Source organism: Oncorhynchus clarkii, chromosome 15 (assembly GCF_045791955.1).
Source record: "Oncorhynchus clarkii lewisi isolate Uvic-CL-2024 chromosome 15, UVic_Ocla_1.0, whole genome shotgun sequence".
Lineage (NCBI taxonomy): Eukaryota > Metazoa > Chordata > Actinopteri > Salmoniformes > Salmonidae > Oncorhynchus > Oncorhynchus clarkii.
In genome coordinates, this window is record NC_092161.1 from 1,070,611 (window position 1) to 1,090,000 (window position 19,390).

Below are 19,390 nucleotides of genomic sequence, written 5' to 3' on the forward strand. Positions count from 1 at the left end.
GGATGGGTCAGACTGGATGGGGACGGGGGGAATGGGTCAGGCTGGATGGGGACAGGGGGGGGGAAATGGTCAGACTGGATGGGGACAGTGGGGAATGGTTCAGACTGGATGGGGACAGGGGGGAATAGGTCAGACTTGATGGGGACAGGGGGAATGGGTCAGACTGGATGGGGACAGGGGGGGAATGGGTCAGACTTGATGGGGACAGGGGGGTTGGTCAGACTGGATGGGGACATGGGGGGAATGGGTCAGACTGGATGGGGACAAGGGGGAATGGGTCAGACTGGATGGGGACAGGGAGGGGAATGGGTCAGACTGGATGGGGACAGGGGGGAATGGCTCAGACTGGATGGGGACAGGGAGGGGAATGGGTCAGACTGGAAGGGGACAGTAGGGAATGGGTCAGACTGGATGTGGACGGGGGGTTGGTCAGACTGGATGGGGACAGGGGGGAATTGGTCAGACTTGATGGGGACAGAGGGAGGAATCGGTCAGACTGGATGGGGACAGGGGGGAATGGGTCAGACTGGATGGGGACAGGGGGGAATGGGTCAGACTGGATGGGGACATGGGGGGGGTGTCAGACTGGATGGGGACAAGGGGTCAATGGGGCAGACTGGATGGGGACAGGGGGGGAATGGGGAAGACTGGATGGGGACAGGGGGGAATGGGTCAGACTGGATGGGGACAGGGAGGGGAATGGGTCAGACTGGATGGGGACAGGGGGGAATGGGTCAGACTGGATTGGGTCAGGGGGGGAATGGGTCAGACTGGATGGGGACAGGGGGGAATGGGTCAGACTGGATGGGGACGGGGGGGATGGGTCAGACTGGATGGGGACGGGGGGAATGGGTCAGGCTGGATGGGGACAGGGGGGGGGAAATGGTCAGACTGGATGGGGACAGTGGGGAATGGTTCAGACTGGATGAAGACAGGGGGGAATAGGTCAGACTTGATGGGGACAGGGGGGAATGGGTCAGACTGGATGGGGACAGGGGGGGAATGGGTCAGACTTGATGGGGACAGGGGGGTTGGTCAGACTGGATGGGGACAGGGAGGGGAATGGGTCAGACTGGAAGGGGACAGTAGGGAATGGGTCAGACTGGATGTGGACGGGGGGTTGGTCAGACTGGATGGGGACAGGGGGGAATTGGTCAGACTTGATGGGGACAGAGGGAGGAATCGGTCAGACTGGATGGGGACAGGGGGGAATGGGTCAGACTGGATGGGGACAGGGGGGAATGGGTCAGACTGCATGGGGACATGGGGGGGTGTCAGACTGGATGGGGACAAGGGGTCAATGGGGCAGACTGGATGGGGACAGGGGGGGAATGGGGCAGACTGGATGGGGACAGGGGGGAATGGGTCAGACTGGATGGGGACAGGGAGGGGAATGGGTCAGACTGGATGGGGACAGGGGGGAATGGGTCAGACTGGATTGGGTCAGGGGGGGAATGGGTCAGACTGGATGTGGACAGGGGGGGAATCGGTCAGACTGGATGGAGACAGGGGGGAATGGGTCAGACTGGATGGGGACAGGGGGGAATGGGTCAGATTGGATGGGGACAGGGGGGGAATGGGTCAGACTTGATGGGGACAGGGGGGTTGGTCAGACTGGATGGGGACATGGGGGGAATGGGTCAGACTGGATGGGGACAAGGGGGAATGGGTCAGACTGGATGAGGACAGGGAGGGGAATGGGTCAGACTGGATGGGGACAGGGAGGGGAATGGGTCAGACTGGATGGGGACAGGGGGGAATGGCTCAGACTGGATGGGGACAGGGAGGGGATTGGGTCAGACTGGATGGGGACAGTGGGCGAATGGGTCAGACTTGATGGGGACAGGGGGGGAATGGGTCAGACTTGATGGGGACAGGGGGGTTGGTCAGACTGGATGGGGACAGGGAGGGGAATGGGTCAGACTGGAAGGGGACAGTAGGGAATGGGTCAGACTGGATGTGGACGGGGGGTTGGTCAGACTGGATGGGGACAGGGGGGAATTGGTCAGACTTGATGGGGACAGAGGGAGGAATCGGTCAGACTGGATGGGGACAGGGGGGAATGGGTCAGACTGGATGGGGACAGGGGGGAATGGGTCAGACTGGATGGGGACATGGGGGGGTGTCAGACTGGATGGGGACAAGGGGTCAATGGGGCAGACTGGATGGGGACAGGGGGGGAATGGGGCAGACTGGATGGGGACAGGGGGGAATGGGTCAGACTGGATGGGGACAGGGAGGGGAATGGGTCAGACTGGATGGGGACAGGGGGGAATGGGTCAGACTGGATTGGGTCAGGGGGGGAATGGGTCAGACTGGATGTGGACAGGGGGGGAATCGGTCAGACTGGATGGAGACAGGGGGGAATGGGTCAGACTGGATGGGGACAGGGGGGAATGGGTCAGATTGGATGAGGACAGGGAGGGGAATGGGTCAGACTGGATGGGGACAGGGAGGGGAATGGGTCAGACTGGATGGGGACAGGGGGGAATGGCTCAGACTGGATGGGGACAGGGAGGGGAATGGGTCAGACTGGATGGGGACAGTGGGCGAATGGGTCAGACTTGATGGGGACAGGGGGGGAATGGGTCAGACTTGATGGGGACAGGGGGGTTGGTCAGACTGGATGGGGACAGGGAGGGGAATGGGTCAGACTGGAAGGGGACAGTAGGGAATGGGTCAGACTGGATGTGGACGGGGGGTTGGTCAGACTGGATGGGGACAGGGGGGAATTGGTCAGACTTGATGGGGACAGAGGGAGGAATCGGTCAGACTGGATGGGGACAGGGGGGAATGGGTCAGACTGGATGGGGACAGGGGGGAATGGGTCAGACTGGATGGGGACATGGGGGGGTGTCAGACTGGATGGGGACAAGGGGTCAATGGGGCAGACTGGATGGGGACAGGGGGGGAATGGGGCAGACTGGATGGGGACAGGGGGGAATGGGTCAGACTGGATGGGGACAGGGAGGGGAATGGGTCAGACTGGATGGGGACAGGGGGGAATGGGTCAGACTGGATTGGGTCAGGGGGGGAATGGGTCAGACTGGATGTGGACAGGGGGGGAATCGGTCAGACTGGATGGAGACAGGGGGGAATGGGTCAGACTGGATGGGGACAGGGGGGAATGGGTCAGATTGGATGGGGACAGGGGGGGAATGGGTCAGACTTGATGGGGACAGGGGGGTTGGTCAGACTGGATGGGGACATGGGGGGAATGGGTCAGACTGGATGGGGACAAGGGGGAATGGGTCAGACTGGATGAGGACAGGGAGGGGAATGGGTCAGACTGGATGGGGACAGGGAGGGGAATGGGTCAGACTGGATGGGGACAGGGGGGTATGGCTCAGACTGGATGGGGACAGGGAGGGGAATGGGTCAGACTGGATGTGGACAGGGGGGGAATCGGTCAGACTGGATGGGGACAGGGGGGAATGGGTCAGACTGGATGGGGACAGGGGGGAATGGGTCAGATTGGATGGGGACAGGGGGGGAATGGGTCAGACTTGATGGGGACAGGGGGGTTGGTCAGACTGGATGGGGACATGGGGGGAATGGGTCAGACTGGATGGGGACAAGGGGGAATGGGTCAGACTGGATGAGGACAGGTAGGGGAATGGGTCAGACTGGATGGGGACAGGGGGGAATGGTTCAGACTGGATGGGGACAGTAGGGAATGGGTCAGACTGGATGCGGACGGGGGGGTGGGTCAGACTGGATGGGGACAGGGGGGAATGGGTCAGACTTGATGGGGACAGAGGGAGGAATCGGTCAGACTGGATGGGGACAGGGGGGAATGGGTCAGACTGGATGGGGACAGGGGGGGATGGGTCAGACTGGATGGGGACAGGGGGGGGTGTCAGACTGGATGCGGACAGGGGGGGAATGGGGCAGACTGGATGGGGACAGGGGGGAATGGGTCAGACTAGATGGGGACAGGGGGGGAATGGGTCAGACTGGGTGGGGACAGGGGGGGGTCAGACTGGATGGGGACAGGGGGGAATGGGTCTGGCTGGATGGGGACAGGGGGGAATGGGTCAGACTGGATGGGGACAGGGGGGATGGGTCAGACTGGATGCGGACAAGGGGGGAATGTGTCAAACTGGATGGGGACAGGGGGGGAATCGTTCAGACTGGATGGGGACAGGGGGGAATGGGTCAGACTGGATGGGGACAGGGGGGAATGGGTCAGACTGGATGGGGACAGGGGAGGGTGTCCGACTGGATGGGGACAGGGGTGGAATGGGGCAGACTGGATGTGGACAGGGGGGGAATGGGTCAGACTGGATGGGGACAAGGGGGAATGGGTCAGACTGGATGGGGACAGGGAGGGGAATGGGTCAGACTGGATGGGGACAGGGGGGAATGGCTCAGACTGGATGGGGACAGGGAGGGGAATGGGTCAGACTGGAAGGGGACAGTAGGGAATGGGTCAGACTGAATGTGGACGGGGGGTTGGTCAGACTGGATGGGGACAGGGGGGAATTGGTCAGACTTGATGGGGACAGAGGGAGGAATCGGTCAGACTGGATGGGGACAGGGGGGAATGGGTCAGACTGGATGGGGACAGGGGGGAATGGGTCAGACTGGATGGGGACATGGGGGGGTGTCAGACTGGATGGGGACAGGGGGTCAATGGGGCAGACTGGATGGGGACAGGGGGGAATGGGGCAGACTGGATGGGGACAGGGGGGAATGGGTCAGACTGGATGGGGACAGGGAGGGGAATGGGTCAGACTGGATGGGGACAGGGGGGAATGGGTCAGACTGGATTGGGTCAGGGGGGGAATGGGTCAGACTGGATGTGGACAGGGGGGGAATCGGTCAGACTGGATGGGGACAGGGGGGAATGGGTCAGACTGGATGGGGTCAGGGGGGAATGGGTCAGATTGGATGGGGACAGGGGGGGAATGGGTCAGACTGGGTGGGGACAGGGGGGGGTCAGACTGGATGGGGACAGGGGGGAATGGGTCTGGCTGGATGGGGACAGGGGGGAATGGGTCAGACTGGATGGGGACAGGGGGGATGGGTCAGACTGGATGCGGACAAGGGGGGAATGTGTCAAACTGGATGGGGACAGGGGGGGAATCGTTCAGACTGGATGGGGACAGGGGGGAATGGGTCAGACTGGATGGGGACAGGGGGGAATGGGTCAGACTGGATGGGGACAGGGGAGGGTGTCCGACTGGATGGGGACAGGGGTGGAATGGGGCAGACTGGATGTGGACAGGGGGGGAATGGGTCAGACTGGATGGGGACAAGGGGGAATGGGTCAGACTGGATGGGGACAGGGAGGGGAATGGGTCAGACTGGATGGGGACAGGGGGGAATGGCTCAGACTGGATGGGGACAGGGAGGGGAATGGGTCAGACTGGAAGGGGACAGTAGGGAATGGGTCAGACTGAATGTGGACGGGGGGTTGGTCAGACTGGATGGGGACAGGGGGGAATTGGTCAGACTTGATGGGGACAGAGGGAGGAATCGGTCAGACTGGATGGGGACAGGGGGGAATGGGTCAGACTGGATGGGGACAGGGGGGAATGGGTCAGACTGGATGGGGACATGGGGGGGTGTCAGACTGGATGGGGACAGGGGGTCAATGGGGCAGACTGGATGGGGACAGGGGGGGAATGGGGCAGACTGGATGGGGACAGGGGGGAATGGGTCAGACTGGATGGGGACAGGGAGGGGAATGGGTCAGACTGGATGGGGACAGGGGGGAATGGGTCAGACTGGATTGGGTCAGGGGGGGAATGGGTCAGACTGGATGTGGACAGGGGGGGAATCGGTCAGACTGGATGGGGACAGGGGGGAATGGGTCAGACTGGATGGGGTCAGGGGGGAATGGGTCAGATTGGATGGGGACAGGGGGGGAATGGGTCAGACTTGATGGGGACAGGGGGGTTGGTCAGACTGGATGGGGACATGGGGGGAATGGGTCAGACTGGAAGGGACAAGGGGGAATGGGTCAGACTGGATGAGGACAGGGAGGGGAATGGGTCAGACTGGATGGGGACAGGGGGGAATAGTTCAGACTGGATGGGGACAGTAGGGAATGGGTCAGACTGGATGCGGACGGGGGGGTGGGTCAGACTGGATGGGGACAGGGGGCAATGGGTCAGACTTGATGGGGACAGAGGGAGGAATCGGTCAGACTGGATGGGGACAGGGGGGAATGGGTCAGACTGGATGGGGACAGGGGGGGATGGGTCAGACTGGATGGGGACAGGGGGGGGTGTCAGACTGGATGGGGACAGGGGGAGAATGGGGCAGACTGGATGGGGACAGGGGGGAATGGGTCAGACTAGATGGGGACAGGGGGGAATGGGTCAGACTGGGTGGGGACAGGGGGGGGTCAGACTGGATGGGGACAGGGGGGAATGGGTCTGGCTGGGTGGGGACAGGGGGGGGTCAGACTGGATGGGGACAGGGGGGAATGGGTCTGGCTGGATGGGGACAGGGGGGAATGGGTCAGACTGGATGGGGACAGGGGGGAATGGGTCAGACTGGATGGGGACAGGGGGGAATGGGTCAGACTGGATGGGGACAGGGGAGGGTGTCAGACTGGATGGGGACAGGGGTGGAATGGGGCAGACTGGATGTGGACAGGGGGGAATGGGTCAGACTGGATGGGGACGGGGGGGGTCAGACTGGATGGGGGCAGGGGGGAATGGGTCTGGCTGGATGGGGTCAGGGGGGAATGGGTCAGACTGGATGGGGACGGGGGGGATGGGTCAGACTGGATGGGGACGGGGGTGCCAGACTGGATGGGGGCGGGGTGAATGGGTCAGGCTGGATGGGGACAGGGGGGATGGGTCAGACTGGAAGGGGGCAGGGGGGGTGGGTCAGACTGGATGGGGACAGGGGGGAATGGGTCAGACTTGATGGGGACAGAGGGAGGAATCGGTCAGACTGGATGGGGACAGGGGGGAATGGGTCAGACTGGATGGGGACAGGGGGGGATGGGTCAGACTGGATGGGGACAGGGGGGGAATGGGGCAGACTGGATGGGGACAGGGGGGAATGGGTCAGACTAGATGGGGACAGGGGGGGAATGGGTCAGACTGGGTGGGGACAGGGGGGGGTCAGACTGGATGGGGAAAGGGGGGAATGGGTCTGGCTGGATGGGGACAGGGGGGAATGGGTCAGACTGGATGGGGACAGGGGGGATGGGTCAGACTGGATGCGGACAAGGGGGGAATGTGTCAGACTGGATGGGGACAGGGGGGGAATCGTTCAGACTGGATGGGGACAGGGGGGAATGGGTCAGACTGGATGGGGACAGGGGGGAATGGGTCAGACTGGATGGGGACAGGGGAGGGTGTCCGACTGGATGGGGACAGGGGTGGAATGGGGCAGACTGGATGTGGACAGGGGGGGAATGGGCCAGACTGGATGGGGACAAGGGGGAATGGGTCAGACTGGATGGGGACAGGGAGGGGAATGGGTCAGACTGGATGGGGACAGGGGGGAATGGCTCAGACTGGATGGGGACAGGGAGTGGAATGGGTCAGACTGGAAGGGGACAGTAGGGAATGGGTCAGACTGAATGTGGACGGGGGGTTGGTCAGACTGGATGGGGACAGTGGGGAATTGGTCAGACTTGATGGGGACAGAGGGAGGAATCGGTCAGACTGGATGGGGACAGGGGGGAATGGGTCAGACTGGATGGGGACAGGGGGGAATGGGTCAGACTGGATGGGGACATGGGGGGGTGTCAGACTGGATGGGGACAGGGGGTCAATGGGGCAGACTGGATGGGGACAGGGGGGGAATGGGGCAGACTGGATGGGGACAGGGGGGAATGGGTCAGACTGGATGGGGACAGGGAGGGGAATGGGTCAGACTGGATGGGGACAGGGGGGAATGGGTCAGACTGGATTGGGTCAGGGGGGGAATGTTTAGACTGGATGGATGTGGACAGGGGGGGAATCGGTCAGACTGGATGGGGACAGGGGGGAATGGGTCAGACTGGATGGGGACAGGGGGGAATGGGTCAGATTGGATGGGGACAGGGGGGGAATGGGTCAGACTTGATGGGGACAGGGGGGTTGGTCAGACTGGATGGGGACATGGGGGGAATGGGTCAGACTGGATGGGGACAAGGGGGAATGGGTCAGACTGGATGAGGACAGGGAGGGGAATGGGTCAGACTGGATGGGGACAGGGGGGAATGGTTCAGACTGGATGGGGACAGTAGGGAATGGGTCAGACTGGATGCGGACGGGGGGGTGGGTCAGACTGGATGGGGACAGGGCGGAATGGGTCAGACTTGATGGGGACAGAGGGAGGAATCGGTCAGACTGGATGGGGACAGGGGGGAATGGGTCAGACTGGATGGGGACAGGGGGGGATGGGTCAGACTGGATGGGGACAGGGGGGGGTGTCAGACTGGATGGGGACAGGGGGGGAATGGGGCAGACTGGATGGGGACAGGGGGGAATGGGTCAGACTAGATGGGGACAGGGGGGAATGGGTCAGACTGGGTGGGGACAGGGGGGGGTCAGACTGGATGGGGACAGGGGGGAATGGGTCTGGCTGGATGGGGACAGGGGGGAATGGGTCAGACTGGATGGGGACAGGGGGGATGGGTCAGACCGGATGCGGACAAGGGGGGAATGTGTCAAACTGGATGGGGACAGGGGGGGAATCGTTCAGACTGGATGGGGACAGGGGGGAATGGGTCAGACTGGATGGGGACAGGGGAGGGTGTCAGACTGGATGGGGACAGGGGTGGAATGGGGCAGACTGGATGTGGACAGGGGGGGAATGGGTCAGACTGGATGGGGACAGGGGGGGGTCAGACTGGATGGGGGCAGGGGGGAATGGGTCTGGCTGGATGGGGTCAGGGGGGAATGGGTCAGACTGGATGGGGACAGGGCGGGGAATGGGTCAGACTGGATGGGGACAGGGGGGAATGGGTCAGACTGGATGGGGACGGGGGGGATGGGTCAGACTGGATGGGGACGGGGGTGCCAGACTGGATGGGGGCGGGGTGAATGGGTCAGGCTGGATGGGGACAGGGGGGATGGGTCAGACTGGAAGGGGGCAGGGGGGAATGGGTCAGACTGGATGGGGAAAGCGGGGAATGGGTCAGACTGGATGGGGACAGGGGGGAATGTGTCAGACTGGATGGGGAAAGGGGGGGAATGGGTCAGACTGGATTGGGACAGGGTGGGGTGTCAGACTAGATGGGGACATGGGGGAATCGGTCAGACTGGATGGGGACAAGGGGGGAATGGGTCAGACTGGATGGGGACAGGGGGGAATGGGTCAGACTGGATGGGGAAAGGGGGGGAATGGGTCAGACTGGATGGGGACTGGGGGGGAATGTGTCAGACTGGATGGGGACAGGGGAGGTGGTGAGTCAGACTGGATGGGGACAGGGGGGGAATGGGTCAGACTTGATGGGGACAGGGGGGTTGGTCAGACTGGATGGGGACAGGGGGGAATGGGTCAGAATGGATGCGGACGGGGGGGTGGGTCAGACTGGATGGGGACAGGGGGGAATTGGTCAGACTTGATGGGGACAGAGGGAGGAATCGGTCAGACTGGATGGGGACAGGGGGGTAAGGGTCAGACTGGATGGGGACGGGGGGGAATGGGTCAGACTGGATGGGGACATGTTGGGGGTGTCAGACTGGATGGGGACAGGGGGGAATGGGGCAGACTGGATGTGGACAGGGGGGAATGGGTCAGACTGGATGGGGACAGGGGGGGGTCAGACTGGATGGGGACAGGGGGGAATGGGGCAGACTGGATGGGGACAGGGGGGAATGGGTCAGACTAGATGGGGACAGGGGGGGAATGGGTCAGACTTGATGGGGACAGGGGGGTTGGTCAGACTGGATGGGGACAGGGAGGGGAATGGGGCAGACTGGATGGGGACAGGGGGGAATGTGTCAGACTGGATGGGGACAGTAGGGAATGGGTCAGACTGGATGCGGACGGGGGGGTGGGTCAGACTGGATGGGGACAGGGGGCAATGGGTCAGACTTGATGGGGACAGAGGGAGGAATCGGTCAGACTGGATGGGGACAGGGGGGAATGGGTCAGACTGGATGGGGACAGGGGGGGATGGGTCAGACTGGATGGGGACATGTTGGGGGTGTCAGACTGGATGGGGACAGGGGGGAATGGGGCAGACTGGATGGGGACAGGGGGGAATGTGTCAGACTGGATGGGGACAGTAGGGAATGGGTCAGACTGGATGCGGACGGGGGGGTGGGTCAGACTGGATGGGGACAGGGGGCAATGGGTCAGACTTGATGGGGACAGAGGGAGGAATCGGTCAGACTGGATGGGGACAGGGGGGAATGGGTCAGACTGGATGGGGACAGGGGGGGATGGGTCAGACTGGATGGGGACAGGGGGGGGTGTCAGACTGGATGGGGACAGGGGGGGAATGGGGCAGACTGGATGGGGACAGGGGGGAATGGGTCAGACTAGATGGGGACAGGGGGGAATGGGTCAGACTGGGTGGGGACAGGGGGGGGTCAGACTGGATGGGGACAGGGGGGAATGGGTCTGGCTGGATGGGGACAGGGGGGAATGGGTCAGACTGGATGGGGACAGGGGGGATGGGTCAGACTGGATGCGGACAAGGGGGGAATGTGTCAAACTGGATGGGGACAGGGGGGGAATCGTTCAGACTGGATGGGGACAGGGGGGAATGGGTCAGACTGGATGGGGACAGGGGGGAATGGGTCAGACTGGATGGGGACAGGGGAGGGTGTCAGACTGGATGGGGACAGGGGTGGAATGGGGCAGACTGGATGTGGACAGGGGGGAATGGGTCAGACTGGATGGGGACGGGGGGGGTCAGACTGGATGGGGGCAGGGGGGAATGGGTCTGGCTGGATGGGGTCAGGGGGGAATGGGTCAGACTGGATGGGGACGGGGGGGATGGGTCAGACTGGATGGGGACGGGGGTGCCAGACTGGATGGGGGCGGGGTGAATGGGTCAGGCTGGATGGGGACAGGGGGGATGGGTCAGACTGGAAGGGGGCAGGGGGGGTGGGTCAGACTGGATGGGGACAGGGGGGAATGGGTCAGACTTGATGGGGACAGAGGGAGGAATCGGTCAGACTGGATGGGGACAGGGGGGAATGGGTCAGACTGGATGGGGACAGGGGGGGATGGGTCAGACTGGATGGGGACAGGGGGGGGGTGTCAGACTGGATGGGGACAGGGGGGGAATGGGGCAGACTGGATGGGGACAGGGGGGAATGGGTCAGACTAGATGGGGACAGGGGGGGAATGGGTCAGACTGGGTGGGGACAGGGGGGGGTCAGACTGGATGGGGAAAGGGGGGAATGGGTCTGGCTGGATGGGGACAGGGGGGAATGGGTCAGACTGGATGGGGACAGGGGGGATGGGTCAGACTGGATGCGGACAAGGGGGGAATGTGTCAAACTGGATGGGGACAGGGGGGGAATCGTTCAGACTGGATGGGGACAGGGGGGAATGGGTCAGACTGGATGGGGACAGGGGGGAATGGGTCAGACTGGATGGGGACAGGGGAGGGTGTCCGACTGGATGGGGACAGGGGTGGAATGGGGCAGACTGGATGTGGACAGGGGGGGAATGGGCCAGACTGGATGGGGACAAGGGGGAATGGGTCAGACTGGATGGGGACAGGGAGGGGAATGGGTCAGACTGGATGGGGACAGGGGGGAATGGCTCAGACTGGATGGGGACAGGGAGTGGAATGGGTCAGACTGGAAGGGGACAGTAGGGAATGGGTCAGACTGAATGTGGACGGGGGGTTGGTCAGACTGGATGGGGACAGGGGGGAATTGGTCAGACTTGATGGGGACAGAGGGAGGAATCGGTCAGACTGGATGGGGACAGGGGGGAATGGGTCAGACTGGATGGGGACAGGGGGGAATGGGTCAGACTGGATGGGGACATGGGGGGGTGTCAGACTGGATGGGGACAGGGGGTCAATGGGGCAGACTGGATGGGGACAGGGGGGGAATGGGGCAGACTGGATGGGGACAGGGGGGAATGGGTCAGACTGGATGGGGACAGGGAGGGGAATGGGTCAGACTGGATGGGGACAGGGGGGAATGGGTCAGACTGGATTGGGTCAGGGGGGGAATGTTTAGACTGGATGGATGTGGACAGGGGGGGAATCGGTCAGACTGGATGGGGACAGGGGGGAATGGGTCAGACTGGATGGGGACAGGGGGGAATGGGTCAGATTGGATGGGGACAGGGGGGGAATGGGTCAGACTTGATGGGGACAGGGGGGTTGGTCAGACTGGATGGGGACATGGGGGGAATGGGTCAGACTGGATGGGGACAAGGGGGAATGGGTCAGACTGGATGAGGACAGGGAGGGGAATGGGTCAGACTGGATGGGGACAGGGGGGAATGGTTCAGACTGGATGGGGACAGGGCGGAATGGGTCAGACTTGATGGGGACAGAGGGAGGAATCGGTCAGACTGGATGGGGACAGGGGGGAATGGGTCAGACTGGATGGGGACAGGGGGGGATGGGTCAGACTGGATGGGGACAGGGGGGGGTGTCAGACTGGATGGGGACAGGGGGGGAATGGGGCAGACTGGATGGGGACAGGGGGGAATGGGTCAGACTAGATGGGGACAGGGGGGAATGGGTCAGACTGGGTGGGGACAGGGGGGGGTCAGACTGGATGGGGACAGGGGGGAATGGGTCTGGCTGGATGGGGACAGGGGGGAATGGGTCAGACTGGATGGGGACAGGGGGGATGGGTCAGACCGGATGCGGACAAGGGGGGAATGTGTCAAACTGGATGGGGACAGGGGGGGAATCGTTCAGACTGGATGGGGACAGGGGGGAATGGGTCAGACTGGATGGGGACAGGGGGGAATGGGTCAGACTGGATGGGGACAGGGGAGGGTGTCAGACTGGATGGGGACAGGGGTGGAATGGGGCAGACTGGATGTGGACAGGGGGGGAATGGGTCAGACTGGATGGGGACAGGGGGGGGTCAGACTGGATGGGGGCAGGGGGGAATGGGTCTGGCTGGATGGGGTCAGGGGGGAATGGGTCAGACTGGATGGGGACAGGCCGGGGAATGGGTCAGACTGGATGGGGACAGGGGGGAATGGGTCAGACTGGATGGGGACGGGGGGGATGGGTCAGACTGGATGGGGACGGGGGTGCCAGACTGGATGGGGGCGGGGTGAATGGGTCAGGCTGGATGGGGACAGGGGGGATGGGTCAGACTGGAAGGGGGCAGGGGGGAATGGGTCAGACTGGATGGGGAAAGCGGGGAATGGGTCAGACTGGATGGGGACAGGGGGGAATGTGTCAGACTGGATGGGGAAAGGGGGGGAATGGGTCAGACTGGATTGGGACAGGGTGGGGTGTCAGACTAGATGGGGACATGGGGGAATCGGTCAGACTGGATGGGGACAAGGGGGGAATGGGTCAGACTGGAAGGGGACAGGGGGGAATGGGTCAGACTGGATGGGGAAAGGGGGGGAATGGGTCAGACTGGATGGGGACTGGGGGGGAATGTGTCAGACTGGATGGGGACAGGGGAGGTGGTGAGTCAGACTGGATGGGGACAGGGGGGGAATGGGTCAGACTTGATGGGGACAGGGGGGTTGGTCAGACTGGATGGGGACAGGGGGGGAATGGGTCAGAATGGATGCGGACGGGGGGGTGGGTCAGACTGGATGGGGACAGGGGGGAATTGGTCAGACTTGATGGGGACAGAGGGAGGAATCGGTCAGACTGGATGGGGACAGGGGGGTAAGGGTCAGACTGGATGGGGACGGGGGGGAATGGGTCAGACTGGATGGGGACATGTTGGGGGTGTCAGACTGGATGGGGACAGGGGGGAATGGGGCAGACTGGATGTGGACAGGGGGGAATGGGTCAGACTGGATGGGGACAGGGGGTGAATGGATCAGACTGGATGGGGACAGGGGGGGGTCAGACTGGATGGGGACAGGGGGGGGTCAGACTGGATGGGGACATGGGGGGAATGGGTCAGACTGGATGGGGACAAGGGGGAATGGGTCAGACTGGATGGGGACAGTGAGGAGAATGGGTCAGACTGGATGGGGACAGGGGGGAATGGCTCAGACTGGATGGGGACAGGGAGCGGAATGGGTCAGACTGGAAGGGGACAGTAGGGAATGGGTCAGACTGGATGTGGACGGGGGGGTGGGTCAGACTGGATGGGGACATGGGGGAATTGGTCAGACTTGATGGGGACAGAGGGAGGAATCGGTCAGACTGGATGGGGACAGGGGGGAATGGGTCAGACTGGATGGGGACAGGGGGGAATGGGTCAGACTGGATGGGGACATGGGGGGGTGTCAGACTGGATGGGGACAGGGGGTAAATGGGGCAGACTGGATGGGGACAGGGGTGGAATGGGTCAGACTGGATGGGGACAGGGGGGGAATGGGTCAGACTGGATGGGGACAGGGGGAGGTCAGACTGGATGGGGACAGGGGGGAATGGGTCTGGCTGGATGGGGACGGGGGGAATGGGTCAGACTGGATGGGGACAGGGAGGGGAATGGGTCAGACTGGATGGGGACAGGGGAGAATGGGTCAGACTGGATTGGGTCAGGGGGGGAATGGGTCAGACTGGATGTGGACAGGGAGGGAATGGGTCAGACTGGAAGGGGACAGTAGGGAATGGGTCAGACTGGATGTGGATGGGGGGGTGGGTTAGACTGGATGGGTACAGGGGGGAATTGGTCAGACTTGATGGGGACAGAGGGAGGAATCGGTCAGACTGGATGGGGACAGGGGGGAATGGGTCAGACTGGATGGGGACAGGGGGGAATGGGTCAGACTGGATGGGGACATGGGGGGGTGTCAGACTGGATGGGGACAGGGGGTCAATGGGGCAGACTGGATGGGGACAGGGGGGGAATGGGGCAGACTGGATGGGGACAGGGGGGAATGGGTCAGACTGGATGGGGACAGGGGGGGGTCAGACTGGATGGGGACAGGGGGGAATGGGTCAGACTGGATGGGGACAAAGAGGGGAATGGGTCAGACTGGATGGGGACAGGGGGGAATGGGTCAGACTGGATGGGGACGGGGGGGATGGGTCAGACTGGATGGGGACTGGGGTACCAGACTGGATGGGGGCGGGGTGAATGGGTCAGGCTCAATGGGGACAGGGGGGATGGGTCAGACTGGAAGGGGGCAGGGGGAATTGGTCAGACTGGATGGGGAAAGGGGGGGAATGGGTCAGACTGGATGGGGACAGGGGGGAATGGGTCAGACTGGATGGGGACAGGGGAGGGTGTCAGACTGGATGGGGACAGGGGTGGAATGGGGCAGACTGGATGTGGACAGGGGGGGAATGGGTCAGACTGGATGGGGACAGGGGGGGTCAGACTGGATGGGGGCAGGGGGGAATGGGTCAGACTGGATGGGGACAAAGAGGGGAATGGGTCAGACTGGATGGGGACAGGGGGGAATGGGTCAGACTGGATGGGGACGGGGGGGATGGGTCAGACTGGATGGGGACTGGGGTACCAGACTGGATGGGGGCGGGGTGAATGGGTCAGGCTCAATGGGGACAGGGGGGATGGGTCAGACTGGAAGGGGGCAGGGGGAATTGGTCAGACTGGATGGGGAAAGGGGGGGAATGGGTCAGACTGGATGGGGACAGGGGGGGAATGGGTCAGACTGGATGGGGAAAGGGGGGGAATGGGTCAGACTGGATGGGGACAGGGGGGGAATTGGTCAGACTGGATGGGGACAGGGGGGGAATTGGTCAGACTGGATGGGGACAGGGGGGAATGGGTCAGACTGGATGGGGACAGGGGGGGAATGTGTCAGACTGGATGGGGACAGGGGAGGTGGTGAGTCAGACTGGATGGGGACAGGGGGGGAATGGGTCAGACTTGATGGGGACAGGGGGGTTGGTCAGACTGGATGGGGACATGGGGGGAATGGTTCAGACTGGATGGGGACAGGGGGGAATGGGTCAGACTGGATGGGGAAAGGGGGGGAATGGGTCAGACTGGATGGGGACAGGGGGGGAATGTGTCAGACTGGATGGGGACAGGGGAGGTGGTGAGTCAGACTGGATGGGGACATGGGGGGAATGGGTCATACTGGATGGGGACAAGGGGGAATGGGTCAGACTGGATGGGGACAGGGGGGAATGGGTCAGACTGGATGGGGAAAGGGGGGGAATGGGTCAGACTGGATGGGGACAGGGGGGGAATGTGTCAGACTGGATGGGGACAGGGGAGGTGGTGAGTCAGACTGGATGGGGACAGGGGGGAATGGGTCAGACTTGATGGGGACAGGGGGGTTGGTCAGACTGGATGGGGACATGGGGGGAATGGTTCAGACTGGATGGGGACCGGGGGGAATGGGTCAGATTGGATGGGGACGGGGGGATGGGTCAGACTGGATGGGGATGGGGGTGTCAGAGTGGATTGGGACGGGGGGAATGGGTCAGGCTGGATGGGGACAGGGAGGGGAATGGGTCAGACTGGAAGGGGACAGTAGGGAATGGGTCAGACTGGATGGGGACAGGGGGGGAATGGGTCAGACTTGATGGGGACAGGGGTGTTGGTCAGACTGGATGGGGACAGGGGGGAATGGGTCAGACTGGATGGGGACGGGGGGATGGGTCAGACTGGATGGGGATGGGGGTGTCAGAGTGGATTGGGACGGGGGGAATGGGTCAGGCTGGATGGGGACAGGGAGGGGAATGGGTCAGACTGGAAGGGGACAGTAGGGAATGGGTCAGACTGGATGGGGACAGGGGGGAATGGGTCAGACTGGATGGGGACAGGGGGAAATGGGTCAGACTGGATGGGGACAGGGAGGGGAATGGGTCCGACTGGATTGGGACAGGGGGGGGGGTGTCAGACTGGATGTGGACAGGGGGGAATGGGTCAGACTTGATGGGGACAGGGGGGTTGGTCAGACTGGATGGGGACATGGGGGGAATGGGTTAGACTGGATAGGGGTGTCAGAGTGGATTGGGACGGGGGGAATGGTTCATGCTGGATGGGGACAGGGAGGGTAATGGGTCAGACTGGATGGGGACAGGGGGGAATGGGTCAGACTGGATGGGGACAGGGGGGAATGGGTCAGACTGGATGGGGACAGGGGGGATGGCTCAGACTGGATGGGGACAGGGGGGAATGTGTCAGACTGGATGGGGACAGGGGGGAATGGGTCAGACTGGATGGGGACAGGGGGGATGGGTCAGACTGGATGGGGACAGGCGGGGAATGGGTCAGACTGGATGGGGACAGGGGGGATTGGGTCAGACTGGATGGGGAAAGGGGGGAATGGGTCAGACTGGATGGGGACAGGGGGGAATGTGTCAGACTGGATGGGGACAGGGGAGGTGGTTAGTCAGACTGGATGTGGACAGGGGGGGAATGGGTCAGACTGGATGGGGACAGGGGGGGTGGGTCAGACTGGATGGGGGCAGGGGGAATGGGTCAGACTGGATGGGGACAGGGGGGTCAGACTGGATGGGGACAGGGGGGAAATGGGTCAGAGTGGATGGGGACAGGGGGGTCAGACTGGATGGGGACATGGGGGGAATGGTTCAGACTGGATGGGGACAGGGGGGAATGGGTCAGATTGGATGGGGACGGGGGGATGGGTCAGACTGGATGGGGATGGGGGTGTCAGAGTGGATTGGGACGGGGGGAATGGGTCAGGCTGGATGGGGACAGGGAGGGGAATGGGTCAGACTGGAAGGGGACAGTAGGGAATGGGTCAGACTGGATGGGGACAGGGGGGGAATGGGTCAGACTTGATGGGGACAGGGGTGTTGGTCAGACTGGATGGGGACAGGGGGGAATGGGTCAGACTGGATGGGGACGGGGGGATGGGTCAGACTGGATGGGGATGGGGGTGTCAGAGTGGATTGGGACGGGGGGAATGGGTCAGGCTGGATGGGGACAGGGAGGGGAATGGGTCAGACTGGAAGGGGACAGTAGGGAATGGGTCAGACTGGATGGGGACAGGGGGGAATGGGTCAGACTGGATGGGGACAGGGGGAAATGGGTCAGACTGGATGGGGACAGGGAGGGGAATGGGTCCGACTGGATTGGGACAGGGGGGGGGGGTGTCAGACTGGATGGGGACAGGGGGGAACGGGTCAGACTTGATGGGGACAGGGGGTTGGTCAGACTGGATGGGGACATGGGGGGAATGGGTTAGACTGGATAGGGGTGTCAGAGTGGATTGGGACGGGGGGAATGGTTCATGCTGGATGGGGACAGGGAGGGTAATGGGTCAGACTGGATGGGGACAGGGGGGAATGGGTCAGACTGGATGGGGACAGGGGGGAATGGGTCAGACTGGATGGGGAAAGGGGGGATGGCTCAGACTGGATGGGGACAGGGGGGAATGTGTCAGACTGGATGGGGACAGGGTGGAATGGGTCAGACTGGATGGGGACAGGGGGGATGGGTCAGACTGGATGGGGACAGGCGGGGAATGGGTCAGACTGGATGGGGACAGGGGGGATTGGGTCAGACTGGATGGGGAAAGGGGGGAATGGGTCAGACTGGATGGGGACAGGGGGGAATGTGTCAGACTGGATGGGGACAGGGGAGGTGGTTAGTCAGACTGGATGGGGACAGGGGGGGAATGGGTCAGACTGGATGGGGACAGGGGGGGTGGGTCAGACTGGATGGGGGCAGGGGGAATGGGTCAGACTGGATGGGGACAGGGGGGTCAGACTGGATGGGGACAGGGGAGAAATGGGTCAGAGTGGATGGGGACAGGGGGGTCAGACTGGATGGGGACAGCGGGGAAATGGGTCAGAGTGGATGGGGACAGAGGGTGGAATGGGTCAGACTGGACGGGGACAGGGGGGGAATGTGTCAGAGTGGATGGGGACAGGGGGGGATAGGTCAGACTGGATGGGGACAGAGGGGGAATGGGTCAGACTGGATGGGGTCAGGGGGGGAATGGGTCAGACTGGATGGGGACAGGGGTGGAATGGGTCAGGCTGGATGGGGACAGGGGGGAATGGGTCAGACTGGATGGGGACAGGGAGGGGAATGAGTCAGTCTGGATGGGGACAGGGGGGAATGGGTCAGACTGGATGGTGACAGGGGGGGAATGGGTCAGACTGGATGGGGATATGGGGATCAGACTGGATGGGGATGGGGGAATGTGTCAGTAGGAGTAAAGATACTGTAGTCAGTGGATATGGTCCTGTAGAGAGACATTCAATGATGTCTGATTTGTTTCCTGTGTAGATTCTAAGGACATGTAACTGGTGATAGTTCTGTCTTACTGACTGTCTGTCTGTCTGTTTGTCTAGCCCACACCAAGGACATGCCGTTCACCTGTGAGACGTGTGGGAAGTCATTCAAGCGCGGCATGTCGCTAAAGGTTCACTCTCTACAACACTCTGGAGAGAAGCCCTTCA

At 62.5% G+C, this 19,390-nt stretch overlaps 1 protein-coding gene across 1 annotated transcript in view; it reads left to right on the plus strand.

Moving 5' to 3' along the window:
* LOC139366859 (zinc finger and BTB domain containing 47b) overlaps positions 1 to 19,390 on the plus strand; it is a 141,704-nt gene that overhangs the window by 108,129 nt on the left and 14,185 nt on the right. The window contains 1 exon segment of the mRNA XM_071104551.1: positions 19,283 to 19,390. This exon segment is cut by the window's right edge and continues 8 nt beyond it. Coding sequence (XP_070960652.1) covers positions 19,283 to 19,390 — 108 coding nt within the window.